The sequence below is a fragment of the Aulonocara stuartgranti genome, assembly GCF_965226115.1.
Source record: "Aulonocara stuartgranti genome assembly, chromosome: 9".
NCBI classification, from domain to species: Eukaryota; Metazoa; Chordata; class Actinopteri; order Cichliformes; family Cichlidae; genus Aulonocara; species Aulonocara stuartgranti.
Genome location: NC_138960.1, coordinates 5,863,378 through 5,884,593, shown reverse-complemented (window position 1 = coordinate 5,884,593; position 21,216 = coordinate 5,863,378). Strand labels below are relative to the sequence as shown.

Below are 21,216 nucleotides of genomic sequence, written 5' to 3'. Positions count from 1 at the left end.
GCACTATCTAAAGCACCCTTTCTTCCTTTCCGTGGTTGTGGCTACCGAGGCTAACTAGGTCTGCACCTGGACTTAATCAAGTGAATTAAGCTAGCTAATCAAGTTTAACTAAAAACTGAAACCCTTTTCTATCCAGTTTGTGGAAAGAGTAACTTACCCCCAGTGTCATGGCTGTGTGCAGGCAGGCAGGGAGAAAGGACCCAAAATGCAGGACTCTGAGGCAGATGTAAACTCAAAACACTCAGCTTTATTGTGGGCAGAAAAGGGAACATAAACTTAACTAAACTGGGAATACAGAACTAAACTAGGCAGGCTAGCCGATGGAACACGCGGTGAGGGTGAGTAGACATTAACAACACGACACTGACGCAAAGACACACTGGGCTTAAATACACTGAGAGAGTCATCAAGGAATTAGAGACAGAAGGGGAACACAGCTGGGAGAAATAAGACCTAACGAGACAGGGAGAGCAAAGCTGGAACACTGACATCAGACAGGAACAAGAACCTTCAAAGTAAAACAGGAAACAAAACACACTTTACTAAGACACGGACTAGACAGAGACAGACTTGACACTGACCAAAACCTACTAAATAATAATCATAATCAAAACAGTATCACTGATCAATCAGAACATAAATCATAATCTAGAAAAACACCAAAGCATGAGAAACAGAAAGCTGGGTCAACATGACCCAGAACCGTGACACCCAGTTCCAAAAAAGTTTGGTTGTTGTGTGAAATATAAATAAAAACAGAATCAATTTTATTAACAGTAGAAACATATCTAATGTCTAAAACAAAACACTTTATTTCATGAAAAATCTTAGCTTATTTTGAACGGCAATATGCCCCAAAAACAGTTGGATTGAGGTAAAATGAGGTTGGAAAAGTAAATAACACTGAAACGAAACAGCTGGAGGTTTGCAACTATTAGGTTTAGTGGCAGCAACTCAGCACCATGACTGGGTATAAAAAGATTGTCTTAGAGAGGCATTTTCCTACAAGTTCAAATGGGCAGAGGTTGAGCAAAAAATTACATCTACTAATTGTTAGACTTGTAGTCAAGACCGCCTAAACCAAGACCCAGACAATACCAAGACCAAGACAGACCGAGTCAAGACCAAGACAAAGTCGAGACGAGACCAAGACAAAGACAAAAAAGTCTTTAAACTGCAGCCAGATGCTGCTTCGTTTACGGGTGTCAGGCATATTTACGTGTTTTTGCGACGCACTCGCACAGCCCTCCTCACCGCTGTCTACTGTCTCACTCACTCACTGAGAGGACAGACGCACGCTCCACTTGACTGTTGTGTCTCTCACCCTCTCTGTTTTTCACATAATGATATTATCCTATATCCTCGCATGTGATTGGACACAATATGGAGAATTGGAGCATAGCTGAGCCACTGTGTGAGAGCTGAGCAGCAAAAGGAAATTAAGTGAGGAGCCGGCTCTCGCTCAATGGGAGTCGACTCTTCTGATTCACTACAAAGCACTCTCTAAGCACGGCTCTTAGAGCTGATGCTCTTGCGCATGACACATTATCAAACGTTACATTGTGTGTCATGGATACTGTTGACTTCAAATCTCCCGACCACTATGTCGATCTGAGACAGCAAGACCAAGACAAGACAGAGGGATTCGAGACCAAGACAAGACCAAGACCACGTAAAAGTGGTCTCGATACATCCAGCTCTACTAATTGTTGAGTAATTTCAAAATAATGACCGTCAGCCTTGAAAATCTCGTCAGTATATAATATCATCAAAGGACTCCAAGAATCATGCATGTGCGAGGATAAGACTGAAAATTCATTGGGCCCTGCATGTTTTCTATGACATGCATTACAAATAAGCATGTCATAGAAAACACTGTATATGCTCGCTCCGCAATCCTGAAATTCATGTTTGAGCTGTGTCATACAAAGAAAAGGCCATACATACTCATTATAAAAGAATATCTGCCATCATCTCTGGGCCAAATTCAAAATGCAGTGAGACAAAGTGGAAACTGTTCTAATAGTGCCTATGGAATTGGTAGCTTACACAGGACAGGCAACATCACTGCTAAAAGGTGTAGTAAGGTTTTACAGCAACATATACGTCATATACAGATTACATTGTTTACATGAAAAGCCTTGATTATATTTAAGCAAGCCAATGCGAAACTGCACACTGCCTGTATTATAACAGCAATGCTTCACAGTAGACAAGTCTGGGTGCTGAACAGGCCTGCCTGCAGTCCAGACTTTTCAACAACTGAAAACAAAAATCTGGCAACGAAGGCCCAAGACTGTTGAAGTAGTATCTTCTATGAGACAAGAATGGGACAGCAGCCCTCCCAAAAGTCCAGAACTGGCATTCTCCCAGATGTTCATGGCTGAACATGGTAAACATAGGAATATTTAAAGTTTTTTGAAATATTTTCCCAGTTTAATCATTTGATATGCTTTCTATGTTCTGTGTTTGGGTGTATGCGATTTGCAAATCATTGCACATTAAAAAAATATATATTTTACACAGTATACATGTTTTTCTGGAACTGTTTGTATTTTTATATTTGAATTTGTATTTGTATTGTTAATGGTTTTGGACGGTTCTATTAACAGCAGGAAGGTTCTGGGGTCAAACATATTTGGGAGCTTCCTGTGTGGATTTCTGCTGGTCCGGGTTTCTCCAGAAGTTCCAGTGTCCTTGCATAGGCTGTAGACATTTCTGTTAATTAAAATTAGATCATGTCATAAGTATGGATGTGAGGTAGATAAAGCAGAAGTTAAAAATAAAATAGATATAAAATAAAGACTGTTTGTACTGTAAAGATCTTTCCAGTCCAAGGAAGGACTCACATAGAATGGGACAGGCAAGTGAGTAGAAGTAGAAGAGGTTGGAGATGGACATGAACAGACAGAATGTGCTGGAGGCAGAGAGAAATCCCTGCATGCAGTTCTGCAAGGGAGACGAAATGCCCACAGCTGAATTTGGCAGGCAGGAAACGTGCACCTCTCTCCTACACTAAGCAGAGTGAGGCCCAGTTCACTTAACTACGTCTACCATCATCAAAGACATTTCCTGACACATCTCTGCCTCTCTCATGTATCCTTCTGCAGGATTGTGACGTAGGATATTTCCGTCAACCTCAGTCTGAGTTGTCACCGCAGAGCAAGAAGTCGATGTTTGTTCGCCCCTGTGTTCGGTGTCGCTGCAACAACCACAGCGAAAAGTGCGACGCTGAGACGGGACAGTGTCAGGTAACGTGCTAACACTGATTCATACGAGCATTTTAGAGGAGATTGCAAACTAAAGACAGAACCATAGTCAGCGCAGAATATCAAGAGACTGCAGAATTTAGTAGAGTCTGTATTTTTTCACACAGGACTGTAAGCATCACACCAGCGGACAGAGCTGTGAGAAATGTGCCTCAGGTTATTATGGAAGTGTCAAAGGATCCATCGGCGACTGCTCACCATGTGCATGCCCCCTGCTGAACAACAGGTGCACACCTTCATCGAGCATCTTGCGCCTCATTTCTTAATGATTCTTAAATTGTGTAAAATTGTTTTAAAATGTCACAGTTTTAAAATTTATGCTGGAATTAGATATGTTAGCATGGCTATTATATAAAATAAACTTAATTAGGCCTATGATGCTTATTATATAACAGGCTATTAAGATACATGAGCTAAGTTAAGCATGTGTCTTTTAGACCCAGCTCCTAAACAGCAAAAAGTGGAAACCTTATATCAAAGTAGTCTAAGGAGCTTGCAAAGAAAAGCGTCTGGACTTCTTTAAGTTGCTTGAAGACATTTCACCTCTCATCCGAGAAGCTTCTTCAGTTCTAAGGTCAAATGGTGGAGAGTCCCAGATTTAAACCTAGTGGGAGTTTCTCCACCATTTGACCTTAGAACTGAAGAAGCTTCTCGGATGAGAGGTGAAATGTCTTCAAGCAACTTAAAGAAGTCCAGACGCTTTTCTTTGCAAGCTCCTTTGACTACTATGACCTGGATGACTGAGAACCTTCACAGACTTATATCAAAGTAACTTTAAAAAACTTGTTTCAACTGACAAACAGTCCAAAATACAAACATACTTGCTATATTTAATGTTAATTAATGCCTGGATATAATACAGAATTTTGGTATTGATCAACTTTGGCATGTTGTTATTTTTGTATGTGTGTGTGCAGCTTTAGTCCCACCTGCATTTTGGAAGGAGCAGCAGGTGATTTCCGCTGCACCGCCTGCCAGCCTGGCTATGAAGGGAGATACTGTGAGAGGTGAGATCATTACGTCACATCTGTCTTTAGACCCTTTGTTATATACTGAAGTCGTCATCTAATTAATGCAACTTTTATTGTGAAAATTTGCTTGCTGTGTTTTCACACTGCCATCCTCCAGGTGTTCAGTTGGTTACTATGGTAACCCATCAGTACCAGGCGGTGTGTGTTCACAGTGTAGCTGCAGTGCATGGGGCTCCCTCCACTTGCTGTGTGACGTGCTGACTGGAGAGTGTGAATGTAAGGATGGGGTCAAAGGTCAGTCATGTAACGAGTGTGAAAAGAGGAGCATCTTCCAGGAAGGCGAGTGCGTGTGTGAGTAAATACACACACACACACCACACACACACAGACACACACTAACATGAGACACGCGACTAACATGTTCTTTTTTTATTTCCAGCATGTGATGACAAATGTACTGGCATCTTGTTGGATGACCTGGATGAGTTGCACAATCACTTCCTGTTTTTCAACCTGAGTACCATTGCAATGTCATCATACCGGCAGTTGTGGCTGCTGGAGAATCAGACCAGAGAAATGCAGGTACAAAAATGTGATTAAGTTGTTGCTCATGTCGAGATGTACGACATACTGAAATGATGACGACATGTCTCCCCAGGTGGTGTCTTCACAGAACAACTCTGTTATAGTGTCCACATCTAGAGTGGAAGAAGGTCTAAATTATTTGACCTCTGAGCTCGGCTCTCTACTGCAGCAGGTAGGCACACCCGCCTGTCTGCTAAAGGTTCATTACACCACCTTCTGTGTGTCACTCAGAGTGTTTTCACCCCTTTAGTTTTTACTGTAATACATTGCACATTGCAAACAATGTGAGAATGGTACTGGGTCCTGGAACAGTGGATAACATTTGCAGTAATTCTAGAGTTAGCTGCTAGCTAGCTCTGAACACTTTTGTACTCTCCACATCTGATAACTGACTGGTCTTTTAAAACTTCTTTCCCATCCCATCGGAAAATTTTTCCCAATTCCTGATTGGCTAGGTCAACAGTCTGTCTAACGATGTCCAGATAGTGGACGTGTCCACAAACAACAGCTTTTCCCGAGGCGCGCTCCTATTGGAGGGCATCACCAGACTTCAAAACAACATTCAAGGTAAATAACAACAGAATATCAGAATGATGAATAATGAATGCTTAATGACACATTAATTAATGAAACAACGAAGACACCATTACCAACAGCAAACAAGTTGTTTTTAATCAAACGTGAAAACTGTAATTGATTCAGTGCTTCAGAGGGAAGCAGCACACCTGAATCAGACTGCAGAGGAAGGACTGGGTTCAGCCAATCAGACGCATCTGCTGGAGGACGTAGAGTCCATATTAAACAGCATCAAAGATGTAAACCTAACAGCTGCAGAGCTTGTAGCCAATCAGGAGCTCAGGTCTGTTTGAGCAACACAGCAATATAGTTGATACACAAACACACAAGGACAGCGTTAACATGCTCTCTCTCTCTCCAGCCTTTCGGAGTCTCTCTTTCAATCGGTGCAGATCGACTTCCTGTCCAGCAGGGTGGCCACTAGCGACAAGCTTGGCCGTCTCTCTACTTCACTTACTGCTGACATTAAAACACTGCAACATGCAAACACAACGCTGAATGATGCAGTGCAGCACAACATAGAAACAAACGTTCTGCTGGACACTGCACACACATTGCTGCAGCTATATCAGGTAAGTCCACATATACAGACCACAGGCTGAAGCGAAATTACTGGATTGCTCTAAAAAAATATTCCTGAAGTCAAACTGGAAGTGCAGAGCATAGTTGCACATGGTTGAGGATCATAGTCTAGTCCAGGGGTGGGCAATTCCAGGCCTCGAGGGCCGGTGTCCTGGGGGTTTTAGATCTCACCTTGGGTCAACACACCTGAATCACATGATTAGTTTGTTACCAGGCCTCTGGAGAACTTCAGGACATGTTGAGGAGCTAATTTAGCCATTTAAATCAGCTGTGTTGGTTCAAGGACACATCTAAAACCTGCAGGGACACCGGCCCACGAGGCCTGGAGTTGCCCACCCCTGGTCTAGTCTCTCCCCGGCACAGTTTGGATCACCTGAAGGCCTTTCAGGAAACCTTTAGAATAGCCTGATAATATAACCTCGACATAAAATAAAAGAAGTAAATGCATTAACTAGTTTTTGAGCATCACTAATCTCCTGTTGGCTAGGGCCAATCTGCGTGGAGTTTGTTGTGTTTGTTATGTTCAAAATAGCCTTGTAGTCAAAAGCATTGAGAGGTCAGTAAGACTAGAGCAGAGCTCACGGTTTTTTTTTGCTGTTTCTCTGCTTTATAAAACACGCGTGACATTGTCTTAGCATTCTTCTGAAATTCAAAGGCGTCTTGTTGCTATTCTTTCTCTCTTTCTGTCAGTCTGGCCATCAGAACCTAAGTGTGGCGTGTCTGTCTTTGGACTCACAAATGGAGGACAGCCAGCTGCTGCTTGAAAATGCTGTCAGTTTGACGGAGGAGTTAAGAAACCACACCAGAGTAAGAGAAACTATAGTAGTCAATAATAAAGCTTTCCAGCAGACGCTTGCTATAATAATTATGTCACACTGATCAGCAGGTTGAGATGTTGGCTGCTGAGCTGGATCAGGGGCGCCCCCTCCTGAGGAAACAGGTGAATGGTTTGGTAATGGGGCTGAAGAAAAACGATGCTCTGGAGAATGTTTACCGTGCAGAGAAACATGCCCACTTGCTGCAGAGCTATGCTCTCTCCTTGCACAGGTATTTTGTGTTCCTCTTCCTCTGTTTGTGTGCTCCTGCTGTTTTTTCCCACTGAAATAAAAACTCTTCTCTCTCAGTTCTCTGTCATCAGTGCGTAACGTGTCTCAGAATGGTAGTCAGCTGGCTCAGTTTGACAGTGACATCACAGAACGAGTGGACTCTGCCCATCGGATGGCTTCAGTTGCCCTAGTGTCTGCCTCCTTAGCCCTAAACATGGTAAGTCTGTATTTGGCCTGAGACAGCAGTGCAATAAGGTAAATGAGAGGCTGTTGGTATGCAAATGTATAACACCTATATGTATTTGTATTTCAGAGTGTTCAATCGGAGCAGCCACTGTCAAAAGAAGGCAAAGCAAAGCTGGAAGTTTCCTCTGATATTTTGGAAGAAAGCCGAAGAATCAGCAGTGCGGCTGAAGGTGTGATAATGTTTCTGTTTATGAAACAATGATTTGGACTATCATTGCACATCAGCCATGTGTGGACTGAATTACTACTTTTAGATGAAACTTTTTCCTCTTTGTTTTATTTAGACCTGCAGCTGAATGTTTCCATGGTAACTATCAGACTTGGACTTGTCAGAGACAGTGTTCATAACTCCAGCTTGCTTCTCCGTCAGCCCGTCAAAGCGTTACAGAGCCTTTCAAATGGTAAAAGGACTGATATGCGTAATGTACTAATGAACTGACGTATTGAAACAGTGATACTAATACAATACTGATACTCGTGTTTATCAGGTTCTTCTGAGGCATTGCAGCAGACCCAGATTCAGGCTGCAGCAGCGCACTCCAAGTTGCAGGAGGCGATGCAGCGGCTGCAGAAACTCAGAGCACAGCTGAAGGATTCTTCTTCTTTGGTGGAAAACGCTAACAATACATTGAGGGAGACTAGTCAGCTGATGACTCTTACACACACTGCAGGTTTGTCATTAAGATTTTACACAAATGATTTGGTTTCATAAAAATCCAAATCTTTAGGCAAGGCAAGTTTATTTGTATAGCACAATTCAACAACAAGGTGATTCAAAGTGCTTTACAGAGACATTAAAAAACAAAAACAATAAAAAGCATGATTTAAAATTGATTAAAAAGACAGTAGATAAAATCAGTAGTTAAATGTAAGTTTTGAAATTTAAGCTTAAAGTGTGGATTTGGTGCTTTATTCAAATGCAGCTGAGAACAGGTGAGTCTTCAACCTGGATTTAAATAAACTGAGTGTTTCAGCTGATCTGAGGCTTTCTGGGAGTTTGTTCCAGATATATGGAGCATAAAAGCTGAATGCAGCTTCTCCGTGTCTGGTTCTGACTCTGGGAACTGATAAAAGACCGGATCCAGATGACCTGAGGGATCTGGAAGGTTCATACTGGGTCAGGAGGTCACTGATGTATTTTGGTCCTAAACCATTCAGAGCTTTATAGACCAGCATCAGAACTTTAAAGTCTATCCTCTGACGGACAGGCAGCCAGTGTAAAGACCTCAGAGCTGGACTGATGTGGTCCACTTTTTTGGTCTTAGTGAGGACTCGAGCAGCAGAGCTCTGAATGAGCTTTTTTAGGTAGACCTGTAAAGATGCTGTTACAGTAGTCAAGCCTACTAAAGATGAATGCATGGACTAGTTTTTCCAGGTCCTGTTGAGACATCAGATCTTTTATCCTTGATATATTCTTGAGGTGATAGTAAGCTGACTTTGTTATTGTCTTAATGTGTTTTTCTAAGTTTAGGTCTGCATCCATCACTACACCCAAATTTCTCGCCTGGTCTGTGATTTTTAGGTGTACAGATTGAAGTTCTCTGGTGACCTGTAATCGTTTTTCTTTGGCACCAAAGACTATTACTTTAGTTTTGTTTTTGTTTAGCTTGTTTTTGTTTTGTTTTAGAAAATTGTGGCACAACCAGTCATTAATTTCCTCAATGCATTTACCAAGAGCCTGTACAGGGCCTCGGTCTCCTGGTGACATTGTGATATATATTTGTGTGTCATCTGCATAGCTGTGATAGTTTATTTTGTTGTTGTTTATAATCTGTGCCAGTGGGAGCATGTAGATGTTAAACAGAAGGGGTCCCAAGATGGAACCTTGGGGAACTCCACATGTGATGCTTGTCTGCTCAGATGTGAAGTTACCTATTGATACAAAGTATTTCCTGTTTTCTAAGTATGTTTTGAACCAGTTTAGTACAGTTCCTGAAAGACCTGTCCAGTTCTCCAGTCGTTTGAGTAATATGTTGTGGTCGACTGTATCAAATGCTGCACTGAGATCCAGTAAAACTAGGACTGACATTTTTCCACTGTCTGTATTCAGACATATGTCATTGAACACTTTGGTCAGAGCGGTTTCAGTGCTGTGGTTCTGCCTAAAACCTGACTGGAAGGCATCGTAGCAGTTACTCTGTTTTAAGAAGTAACTGAGCTGTTGAGAAACTGCTTTTTCAATGATCTTACTTAAAAACGGGACATTTGAGATCGGCCTGTAGTTGTTCATTTGTGTCTTGTCAAGATTGTCCTTTTTCAGTATAGGTTTTATTACAGCAGTTTTTAGTGATTCTGGAAACACACCTGATAATAAAGAAAAGTTGACGATCTGTAACAGGTCTGACTCTAAAGTCTTTGAGACCTTTTTGAAAAAACTTGTTGGCAGGACATCTAAACAGCAGGAGGAGGAGTTCAGTTGACCTAAGATGTCCTCCAGGTCTTTGCTGTTAATAGGATACAATAGGGTTAATAGGGTAGGGAAACTGTTTCATGGTGTTTAAACAGTTTTTCGGTGGACACAGTACATATTCTGGATCTGCTGTTGATGTACCAATTGTTTGTCTTTTGGATTTTTTCTGTGAAGAATTTGGCAAAGTCATTGCAGGCCATGGTCGAATGAAGTTCAGCTGCCACTGGCACAGGAGGGTTTGTTAGCCTGTCAACTGTAGAAAATAAGACCCGAGCATTATGGCTGTTTTTAGTGATGATGTCAGAGAAGTAGGACCTCCTTGCATTCCTCAGTTGTAAATTATAATTGTGAAGTTTCTCTTTATAGATGTCATAATGAACCTGGAGGTTTGTTTTTCTCCATCTGCGCTCAGCTTTCCTACACTCTCTTTTTTCATTTTCACCAGTGTGGAGTTTCTCCATGGAGACTTCTTCCTTCCAGAGATAACCTTCACCTTAATGGGAGCAATAGTGTCCATTACATTTAACATGTTAGCATTGAAGCTATTGACGAGCTCATTGACTGACCCTCTGGACAGATCAGGTGTTAATGGGAAGACCTGGTTAAAGATCTCACTACTGTGTTCAGTTATACACCGTTTTGTGATCACTGTTGTTGATATATTTGTGTGGGCTGAAATTTTACTTTCAAAGAAAACACAGTAATGATCAGACAGGCCCACATCAGACACAGTAACCTCTGAGTGTGTCCTCTATTATGTGTGGCCTCTGTTACATGCTGCGTCAGCCCAAAGTTGCCCAGAGTGTCACTCAGGTCTTTAGTCCCTTTGTCCTGAGGGTTGTCCACATGGATGATAAAATCCCCAACAATAATTACACAGTCGAAATCAACACAGATCACAGACAGCAATTCACTGAGATCATTAAAAAAGTCTTTGCAGTATTTGGGAGGCCTGTAAACATTGAGAAACACAACTTTGGATGGGGCCTTCAGCTGTAAAAGGCACATATTCAAAAGACTGAAAACTTCCAGGAGATAGCTGCTTACATTGAAATGATTCATTAAATAAGACAGCTTTAGCCTAACTCTTCCTGTTTCCTGTGTGCTCAGCCAATGAGATGCAGCATAAGATGGAGGAGGCAGAATATCGTACACAGCATCTGATGGACAGAATAAAACCAATGAGAATGTTAGGAGAAACATTGAGCAGAAACTTGTCTGACATCCGGGAGCTGATCTATCAGGCCCGCAGACAGGCAGCATCGGTAAGTAAACACTCACACAATGGCTTCTATCACTGTCCCAAAATGATTATAGATGTCTACAAAACTCCTCAAACAGGAAAGAAATGAACAGCAAACAGTTTACCGTAGATAAGGCAGCCTCAACCAGAGAATTAGGACATCTGTGACCAGGATGGATAATCCTGTGACTATGATTATCCACAACAACAGTTATTTCAAGGCACTTTACATTGTAAGGTAAAGACCTCACAATTTCTCTTGATAATGATGGTGTTGTGGTGTAACATCGTCAGATTAAGGTGGCACTGCAAGCGGACAGAGGCTGTGTTCGTTCCTACAGACCATCGATTCAGTCCAGTAACTTCAACACTCTGAATCTGATCGTCAAGACGACCACTCCAAATAACCTGCTCTTTTACCTGGGCAGCAACACTACGGTAAAGACAATAACTTGCTGTTAATGAGTAGTAACAGAAACTGTTTCGTTCTGCATCCTAACTGAAGCTGTTGTTTCAGATGGACTTCTTGGCTGCTGAGATGCATAATGGACAGGTTTCTCTACTGTGGGATGTGGGCTCGGGCAGCACCCGGCTTGAGTTTCCTGGACTGGATATCACCAACAATAGATGGACAAAGATCAATGCTACACGGTAACAAAACCCCCACAAAACTAAACTAAACGATTTAAACTAATCACACGATTGAAGACGCAGGTGGATATAGGTTTACAGCTGTGTTTGTGTATGCCACAATGTCATGATCCCGGCAGATTTGGATCACATGTTGCACTGTCAGTCCATCAGCTGGATTCTGAGTCAGCTCTGCTGCCAGCAGTAACAACAACATCACCAGGAACCTTCCAAGTTTTAGACATCGACGAAAACAGCTTTGTTTACATCGCAGGGCTGGGAGCTCATACACAGGTACACATCAGGTATGCACGTCTGTGTGCAGGTGAAGAAGGGCTAACTCGGTGTGTTTGATTTCAGCGGCCTGCGGCACTGCGATCGACCACCTTCCAGGGCTGCCTGGGTGAAGTTTCACTGAATGAGCAGAACATTGGACTCTGGAACTATGACCATACAGAGGGAGAGTGTGGCGGCTGCTTCAGCAGGTACTCACACAAGTTTTAACATATTTACGTGTACACAGCACTTACATGGACGCAACACAAACACGTTACACACACAGTTTGCTAAATCTGCACATTCCTTATGCAAATTCTGACTTGTATTTTGTGTCACTCACAGTCCCCAAGCAGAGGAAACTTCCTTTCACTTTGATGGATCTGGCTATTCAGTGGTCCAGAAGTCTCTGCGGTCTACTTCCACGTTAATCGTTTTGCAGTTTAAAACTCTGTCTCCAGTCGGATTGTTGCTGTACTTGGCCTCCAACAACACTGTACGACACACACATTTACAGTCTTTGCTGGGCTTCTTATTTTTAAGGAAACATACACATACCTCACTTTCTGTCATCGACAGAGAGACTTCCTGTCCATGGAGTTGGTGGAGGGGCGTATTCGTTTGACCTTTGACCTTGGCTCTGGTGCTCTGATGCTGACCTCCAACAGGAAGTACAACACTGGAGTGTGGTACAAAATCACACTGCAGAGGAACAAACGCAAAGGTACTACTATTACTCCTAGTAATACTCGTGCTGCTGCTTCCGTGTCCACACTGCTAAATGTTATTTCACATTTTTCTGTGTGGCCAGGTTACTTGTCCATAATGGCAGCTGACCAGTCATCGGAGAAGGAAGTGTTGGAAGCGGACTCTCCTGGAAAGGCCTCTGATCTGAACCGCTCTGATCTTGACCCTATCTTCATTGGTGGATTTCCTGCTTCCAGACCAATCAGGTGAGTTTTTGAAGACAAAGGTGATTATAATATAGCCAGAACCGTGTTATCACCTGTGAATGCCATCTCTCTGGTTGCTAGGCGACAAGTAGCATCCCGGTCTTACGTGGGGTGTATAAAAAATGTGGAGATTGCTCGGTCCAACTTTGACCTGCTAAGGGATGCACATGGTGTCAGGAAAGGCTGCATACTCAAGGTAAGCTCAGACTATACAAGCCCCAGTTATCCCACTTCTACTTGTTGGAAGAGTTTTTCTTGCTCACTAACAGGACATCATCTGATTGTTGGGGTTTTCTCAGGATTATTGCAGGGTCTTTATATTAGAATATAAAGCACCAGTTGTGATTTCTGCACTAAATAATTGAAACTGAATTACAAATTTGGACAGACAAGACCAAAGTGGAGATGTCTGCCAATAATTCACAGTACGATGTTTGGTAAAGACCAACACAGAAAATCAGGACACACAACTCATAGCAACTGTCAAGCATGGTAGCATAGGAGTGATTAGTTTGCTTTTGCAGTAAGAGGACCTGGGCACCTTCCAGTCATCAAGTCTACCATGAACTCCTCTGTATTCTTGAGTCAAATATGAGGCCGTTTCCACAACAGTTAAGCTTGGTCCGAACTGGGTCATACAACAGGACAATGATTCCCAAGCATGCCAGGAAATCTGTTCAGTTGAATTGATTTAGATTCAGTTTTCTGTATATAGCACCAATTCACAACAATACTGGACTCACAGTGCTATTGCAGGGTCTTTATCTCACATTTTTGAAAGAATCCCCAAGAATCAGACAAGCCCCTATATAGTCAGAAAAAATATAGTAATCCGCTGAATACAGCAGCATAACTAAGTGACCAGTGAAACTCCAGAACCTGATTGAAACACTATGGCAGAACCTTAAACAAACCCACAAACCTCCATGAACTGAAGGAATAATAGGGCAAAATTAATCCACAATCACGCAAGAGACTGAAAAAGAAAATGATTATTTTTTTATTTATTAGTTGTTGTTGCTAAAATTGTTTCTACATTCTATTGAATCACAAGGTTTAATTAATTTTCCTCAAGGCTGCACATAATACTACATTGACTATATCTGTCGCCCTGCCTGACTCCATCTCTATTCATCTCAAGTCTCTTTTGAGATCCAAGCTAATAATATACTAATATACACGTTTTAATAAATGCATGTACTGATACATATAATAATGCACAATAATCCACTGAACTAAAGTCCTTGGATGACAAGTAATTTTCAGCTTGTAAATTTAGACAAAACTGATGTTAATTTTTCTGAAGTATGAAATAAAATAACTGTCCAACAGTTGTTTCATTGGCTTCCAGTACTACTGTGAAGAACCTTGGAGTTGTTTTTGTCCTTCAATACACATATAAAACAAATATGTAGAACTTTCTATCACCACCAGCAGGTCATGGCAGATGGCTGCCCCTCCTCGAGCCTGGTTCTGCAGGAGGTTTGTTCCTGACTGTTTCCTTCCCACTATCCTCTGCCTTTGTTACTTTGAGGTTGGACAAAGCAGTGAGAGAAAGCTCATATTTATTTTAGCTTCTCTTCACTGGCTCCTTGTAATTGAATTTTAAATTTTCTTCTCACATATGAAGTCTTGATCAGACCTCATCATATCTTAAAGTCTTAGTATCATATTATCCAGATAGAGTACTTTAGTACTTGGCTCTCGGTATGCAGGGAAGCAGAGCCTTCAGCTGTCAAAGCTGTAGAACAAAATCCAAGTTTAGATTCAGGACACAGACACCCTCCATAGGATTAGACTTTGGATTCTCTTTTTGAAATAACTATTAGTTAACACTGGAACAGGTATCCTTGAACCATTCAGGCTCAAACTACTGATGATGCACTGGGCATTTGTTTCTACTCTCCTCGTTTCACTCCTGAACCATACAACTACTGCGACATTAAATTTGTATTTCTCCCCTCCATGGTTGGTGTTTTGCCCTTGTGTCTCCCCTAAATCCCTCAACCAGTTGTTGTAAAATGCTCCAACTATCCTGAGCCTGGTTCTCTCAGGTCACTTCCTGTTAAAAGCGAGTTATTGCTGCCCTTTAACTCTTGCCAAGTACTGCTCGTAGGGTATTGTCTAATTTTTCGGGTTTTCTCTCTAATATTGTACTATAAATATCTTAGATTTTAAAGTGCTTTGAGGTCACTTTTGTTAATTTGTAATGAACACTGATCACACTCGTAGGATAACAGCTTGATTGATTTACAGGTTAGTTGTTTGACTGATTAATGTATTGACCAGGCGGTGCGAAGTGTGTCCCTATTGGCTGGAGGCTATGTTCAGATCACTCCACCATCGTTTGGTCAAGAAGCAGAGTTGCTCTTCTCCTTCTCCTCCAACAACCAATCAGGGGTCCTGCTGGCTGCTTTCAGTAATGACCGCTCACACAAACAGGTGAGACTGATTTAGGTCACATGTATACCAAGTCTATTTGAACTAACAAAGCTATGTGGGTGACACTGCAACCTGAATTTTTCTATGTGTCTGTATGTGCAGTACTTCCTATCTGTTCACCTAGTCTCGGGAGCATTGGAGGTGGAGCTTGGAGAGGTGGGCGGAGCCACACGTAAGGTAACACTGATAAAGCCTGATGGAGGATCCTTCAGTGACAGAATGAAACATTCTGTGATCATTACCATCAACAAAAAGTAAGTATTAGCATAACATGCTAACTTTTATGCTTCTTCTCACATCTCACCTGTCTGGCCTTTCTTAACTGTCTTTCAGGTCGCTCTCAGTGCAGATTGATGAGGAACATAAGAAGCTTGTGTCCCTGTTGCCGGGTGTATTTTCTCGGCTGTCTCCAGCCTCTCTATTTATTGGTGGGCTGCCTTCAGCTGATGACGCCCGTCTACCAATCAGATTGCAGAAAATATCTAGGTTGTTCAAAGGCTGCATCCAACACCTGGCAGTTGGCAGAGCGTAAGTGTTTTACACATCCAAGTTGTGTCCCAATTCAACGACTGCATATTTCCAATGCCTGCCAAAAGCTTCTTTGAATGCACCCATCTGAAGGCTCCTGAAAATGCAGTTTACAGATGTGTCTCTGTTTTCTGACACCACTGCTTTTTCAATCAAAGAAATCAAAGCGTTCATTTCCAAACTATTCAAAGGCTGATTTAGATCCCAAACCTTTTAAAGCCAGTTGGGTAGTTGAAATGTCAGGCAGTTTCCCCTGACTATTAGATCTACAATTTGCGACCTTCAGAAGAGGTTGTTTTGCCAAGAATGTCCCTCAAAAAGCCTGGAGAGCTTTTCTTGAACACTACTTAAAGAACTTACAGGAAATCATACCAAAGAGAGTTTAGGATGTGCTAAAGAATAAAGCTGGTCATACTAAATACTGACTTTAAAATTCTTTTTTGACCCTTTATACTGTATTTCCATAATTGTTTGCAAGTTTCAGTAATTTTTCATACCAAATATAAAGAAATGGGGATTGGCTCAAGACTTTTGCATAGTATTGTACATCAGACACCAGCAGCAGAAGCAAATTTCCTTAAGTCAAAAAAGAATAAATGGGATTTATGGCTCTAATGGTAAAATTATTTTAGGGCGGTTCCTGATTGTTATCTGCTGCTGTCAGTGTTACCTAGGAGTCAGGTGCGGTGCTTTGCATTACAAGGACTAAGGTCTCCTTGGACTAGACCATCTCATGTAAGAGCCTTCATAGACTGTGTTCTCCAAAGGAGTTCGGACAACAACAGTTTTGATTTTGTGGCTCTGTGCAGGCTTGTTGACCTTTCAGGAGCTCTGAGATATGAGGGGGTGAAGTTTGACAAATGCGTCTTGGAGGAGAAGCTTGGGGATGTGCTCCTTCCTGATGACCAGGATGTAAACGTAACTCCAGACCCTACTCATTTACCTCTACCTCAGCCCACACAGTTTGGTGCCCTGTCACCTGAAGGTCTAACGGTAATTACTATATTCATTATCACCTATTCTCAGTGCATTCATTTTAATTGATTAATTTAATCAATATGTCCGTTTTTATTGATTATTGGTTTTTGATTTATGTGTGTGATGCAGTGTGCATCAGATGGGGAGTTAACCTTTGTGCCGTCATCAGTTCAGTTTGGCTTGTCCAGAAACAGTCACATGACCTTCATTATCAACCCAAGCACAGTCAGAAAGAGGTGAGTTTCCATAGCAACAGAGGCAACTCTCGGGTCACACAGGGGACAGGTCACTTCATCTTTGTATAACACTCCATCTCCGACACTGCTGTGGTGTGTTTGTGTCTCACTCTTGTCTTCACTACTGTGTCTGTTCCCTTCCTCAGTGTGTCGGTGAGGTTGTTAGTTCGAAGCTGGGCCCTGGACGGGTTGATCCTCCTTCTCTCCGACTCCAAGCAGATGGACTTTGTTGTCCTCAGCCTAAAGGGGGGCAGGCTGATGATGTCAGCTGATTTGGGGAAAGGCCCGGCCTCGATCACCTCATCTGTAGCTGTTAACAATGGAGAGTGGCACACTGTGAGTTAATTGGACACGAGGCACTGTAGACGCATCAATGTCAAACTCTGTAAATTTCAACCTGTGTTTGAGGTTTTGGTGTTAAGACAAAAATAGCTTTGTTTGAATGCTGTGGTGTTCACCGTGTCTCAGGTGGTTGCAGAGGTGGGCCGGCGGTTGATGTCAGTGTCTGTCAACAGTTTGAAAACTGAATCCATCTCAGTCAAAGGAAATCAGCTGGATGTGGCCAACAAAGTTTTCCTAGGAGGAACACCTCACACTATGACCAGCAGGAGAATCGGAGTATGATTGTTTTTCATTTTTTCACCGTTAAACACAAAAGACACAAACATTATTACCCCAAATACATCAAATCATTTTATTTGATGTTTTAAAAAAGCATTTTATGTACCTAGAAGAGAAACTCTTGAGTTATTGAACATCTTTTGCACGAGTGTCCTGATTTCACAGGAAGAAATTTTTGCGCTAAGAATTAATATGTAGACAGATTTTCTTTGTGCACATTTTTGAAACTCACAGGTATTCTGACTCTATTGGAAATCTCTCCCCCTTTCTGCTCCCATGTGTCTCCCCCTGTCTTTCTTCCTGTTTGGTTCTCAGGATACCAGCAGTTTTCCAGGCTGTGTTCGGTCCATCAGTCTGAATGGTGTCATGTTGGATGTGTCTAAGCCGGCGTCACAACATGGTGTCACATCCTGTTTCACCAGAGACCAGATAGGAAGTTACTTTAATGGAAGCGGATACGCTGAAATGAGTAAGTCAAACTTGTAGACAAAATCATCTACGCTGAAGATGAGATGCAGACTGATCGGTCTGATTAGTATAGAAGGACTTTTGACAGCCTATAGTCTGTACAGCTTTTGCCTATAGTTCATATGAGAAGTTACTTTTGGCTGCTTCCTTATTGGGCCACAATTTTGAGAGCCTGTTTTTAGGTAGTTGGAGCAAGAGTTATAATGTTTGGATGATGGGTGTACCGAGATATGAACAAATGAAAGCACATTTTCATAAACTGTATAGGTGGAGTGCACAGACCGTTGCTAATTGTTGTCAAGTTACAGCAATCCACCAACTGCAAAAACACAGAGGTCCACTTGAGAACTAGCATCCATTTTTGTTGACTTCTGTCTACGGATGGCAATTGATAAGAATTTAGCGACACCGATTCCACTGCAAATATCACTTATCGATTCGATTTCTTATCCGTTTTAATTGGGTTCTCATTAGCTTCATCATTGCTAAGAAGCATATCAAAAGCATTGTTATGGGTTACATTACTTTTGTGTTTTTCTGTAAAATGACCTGAAACGCATTGTTTATATTGGTAAATAACCAATATAAACCTGAGGCCAACACAAATCCCTATTCTAATTAGGACACACATGACTAATTTTCTGGGTATGAACTCAAACTCGACAGTAGAAAGTAAAGACAAAAACCAGAACACAGAGACTTTAAAGCAGTCAGCACATTGATTGTACTTCAGAAACCTGAACAGGTAGAAACGGGCTGCCGCCTGACTGCTCATCACTGCTTTTTGTTACCTGTTGAAGTTCAGGGTGTGGCTGCTGGGGTGGGTTTTGCACAGATGACATGCTAGCACTGAGGTTGTGTTAGCAGCATAATGCAGTTTGCACTTTAACGTCATGCTCTACACTATTCTCCTCCTCCGGCAATGAACACTATTTTTGTGTGCAGAGGCAAAACTGAAAAAAAAGTGGCATTGTCCAAAAACGTGTGGAACTAGCTGCACGTCACATACTAGACAGGTGTTGGATAGCTGTCTCTAACCGTGATTAAGCTATGATCTGATTACATGCTGTTTCCATCTGCAGTCCATGATGGCTATAAGGTTGGCTCTGACATGACAGTCTCTCTGGAGTTTCAAACAAGTCAATCAGAAGGAGTGCTCCTGGGAATCAGCAGTGCAAAAGTCGATGCTGTGGGACTGGAGATGATCAATGGACAGGTGAGCAGAGATATTCCATTCTATGCATTATGTAAACAGTAATAGGCCTACACCCCAGGGATTTAATGATCTAACTGAGCAAGTTGCCACGTTTTCACGGTATCTTTCTAATAGCTGCAGTAACATCAGAGCTTCTGTTATTCTTGGTTTTTGACTAAAGTAATAGATGTATAGAAAAGGATTGTGCAAACTAAGTTTTAAATATGCAAATGAAGTTTTATTTGTGTAAATAAAGGTGTATCTGTTTTTCTCCTCAGGTGGTTTTCAACGTGAATAATGGGGCAGGTCGAGTGTCAGTGCGTTCTGGTGGCCAGATGCTATGTGATGGGCAGTGGCACCGCCTGCTGGCCCAAAAAACCAAACATGCCCTCAGCCTAACTGTAGATGAGCGAACTTACACCACTGCAAACCCTTACCCACAATCCACCTCTGCTGAAACTAATAACCCTGTCTTCCTGGGAGGATATCCAGGTAAGACCCTTTGAACATAAACAGAATTTAAAAAAAAAGATGAACACACCTAAAAATAATTCTAACCTGTCCATCTCTCTGCTGTAGCTGGTGTCAAACAGAACTGCCTGTCATTGAGCTCCAGCTTCAGAGGTTGTCTAAGGAACCTGCAGCTCTTGAAGTCCCACCTGACCAAGACCCTTGATCTGAGTTCTGCTCACTTCCTGTTGGGAGTAACCCCTAACTCATGCCCCGCTTCCTAGCAGTGGCCAGAAAGCATGCCGGATTATGTCACAGAGCAGTATCATTGATTGATGGGCTGTGTAGTGTGAATGTCTCTGCTGATTATTCCTGTGGATTTTGAGTCTCTGTAGTCCAAACTTGAATGATTAAAGTTCATCTTAAAACTAACATATTCATACTTTTTATTTTCTAAGCAGAGAAACTTCAGTAACTTCTGCCTGTAAACATGAACAGTAATTAAACCACAGAAGAAACACATTCCTGGTGATCAGTTTGAGTTTTTGAGTAAAGGCACATTTTGTATTTAAGCTCATCATTAAAAAGGAGGAGTCATCTGTCTGTAATCTAAGTAGCATTTTATGTTTAGACATCTGCTGAGGCCATCCTTTTCCATCTACCCATTTTTGTAAATACTTATCTAATTCACTTAGGTGGAGGGTCCAATCTATCCCAGAGGTAACAGAGTGATCGGTGGGGGTACGACCCAGGGCAGGTTGATGGGAGAGTAATTTGAGAGTAATTCTAGTTTATTCTATTAAAGTGGCGTCAAACGAATTTCATATCTCAGCTATTAATGTCCCATCAGTATGTTGGAGCTGATTCTTCAGCCCTGCTGAGAATCCAGTTGAAAGCACTTTACTTTGATGGGCACAACCACGCGGTCAATCGCATGCAAAGACAGACTGCGATCGTACCATTATCAAATCAAATCACTTTTATTGTCACATCACATGTGCAGGTACATTGGTACAGCACATGTGAGTGAAATTCTTGTGTGTGAGCTTCACAAGCAACAGAGTTGTGCAAAATACAATAATGTAAACAAGCAAAATACAAGAATGGCTACATCTGAAACTAATAAATATATGTACAATATATAATAGTATATGCATTCCTGGATGTGTATACTAAATATTTTCTGTGTGTGTGTGTGTGTGTGTGTGTGTGTGTGTGTGTGTGTGTGTGTGTGTGTGTGTACACATATTTTACAAATTAAATAGAGTAAACAATAAATAAAATATATAAAAATATACAGAGTTGAGACATGTGCAAAACAAGTGGCATTTATATACAGTGTGGAGTGCATAATGTTGAAGTTCCAGTAGTGAAGCTGAGGTGTCTTTGACGTGTTCAGCAGTCTGATGGCCTGATGGAAGAAGCTGTCTCTCAGTCTGCTGGTACGGGACCGGATGCTGCAGAACCTCCTTCCTGATGGAAGCAGTCTGAACAGTTTATGGCTGGGGTGA

General features: G+C 41.8%; 1 protein-coding gene across 2 annotated transcripts in view; it reads left to right on the top strand.

Moving 5' to 3' along the window:
- lama1 (laminin, alpha 1) overlaps positions 1–20,262 on the top strand; it is a 33,714-nt gene extending 13,452 nt beyond the window's left edge. The window contains exons 30-64 of one of the 2 annotated variants that reach the window (XM_082546118.1): positions 3,111–3,251; positions 3,377–3,495; positions 4,187–4,276; positions 4,398–4,591; positions 4,680–4,822; positions 4,899–4,997; positions 5,281–5,392; positions 5,528–5,684; positions 5,763–5,973; positions 6,674–6,790; positions 6,870–7,030; positions 7,108–7,246; positions 7,343–7,445; positions 7,560–7,676; positions 7,764–7,946; positions 10,796–10,950; positions 11,223–11,366; positions 11,446–11,579; positions 11,699–11,852; positions 11,919–12,043; positions 12,180–12,330; positions 12,414–12,558; positions 12,646–12,787; positions 12,869–12,983; positions 15,077–15,229; positions 15,332–15,483; positions 15,563–15,757; positions 16,567–16,750; positions 16,865–16,971; positions 17,118–17,307; positions 17,440–17,589; positions 17,908–18,061; positions 19,143–19,276; positions 19,534–19,747; positions 19,835–20,262. In XM_082546118.1, coding sequence (XP_082402244.1) covers positions 3,111–3,251; positions 3,377–3,495; positions 4,187–4,276; positions 4,398–4,591; positions 4,680–4,822; positions 4,899–4,997; positions 5,281–5,392; positions 5,528–5,684; positions 5,763–5,973; positions 6,674–6,790; positions 6,870–7,030; positions 7,108–7,246; positions 7,343–7,445; positions 7,560–7,676; positions 7,764–7,946; positions 10,796–10,950; positions 11,223–11,366; positions 11,446–11,579; positions 11,699–11,852; positions 11,919–12,043; positions 12,180–12,330; positions 12,414–12,558; positions 12,646–12,787; positions 12,869–12,983; positions 15,077–15,229; positions 15,332–15,483; positions 15,563–15,757; positions 16,567–16,750; positions 16,865–16,971; positions 17,118–17,307; positions 17,440–17,589; positions 17,908–18,061; positions 19,143–19,276; positions 19,534–19,747; positions 19,835–19,989 — 5,139 coding nt within the window. In that variant the 3' untranslated portion in view covers positions 19,990–20,262. Of the gene's footprint in view, positions 1–3,110; positions 3,252–3,376; positions 3,496–4,186; positions 4,277–4,397; positions 4,592–4,679; positions 4,823–4,898; positions 4,998–5,280; positions 5,393–5,527; positions 5,685–5,762; positions 5,974–6,673; positions 6,791–6,866; positions 7,031–7,107; positions 7,247–7,342; positions 7,446–7,559; positions 7,677–7,763; positions 7,947–10,795; positions 10,951–11,222; positions 11,367–11,445; positions 11,580–11,698; positions 11,853–11,918; positions 12,044–12,179; positions 12,331–12,413; positions 12,559–12,645; positions 12,788–12,868; positions 12,984–15,076; positions 15,230–15,331; positions 15,484–15,562; positions 15,758–16,566; positions 16,751–16,864; positions 16,972–17,117; positions 17,308–17,439; positions 17,590–17,907; positions 18,062–19,142; positions 19,277–19,533; positions 19,748–19,834 lie in introns of both variants that reach the window. The other variant, XM_082546117.1, reaches the window with a different exon arrangement.
- Positions 20,263–21,216: the final 954 nt, after the last annotated feature.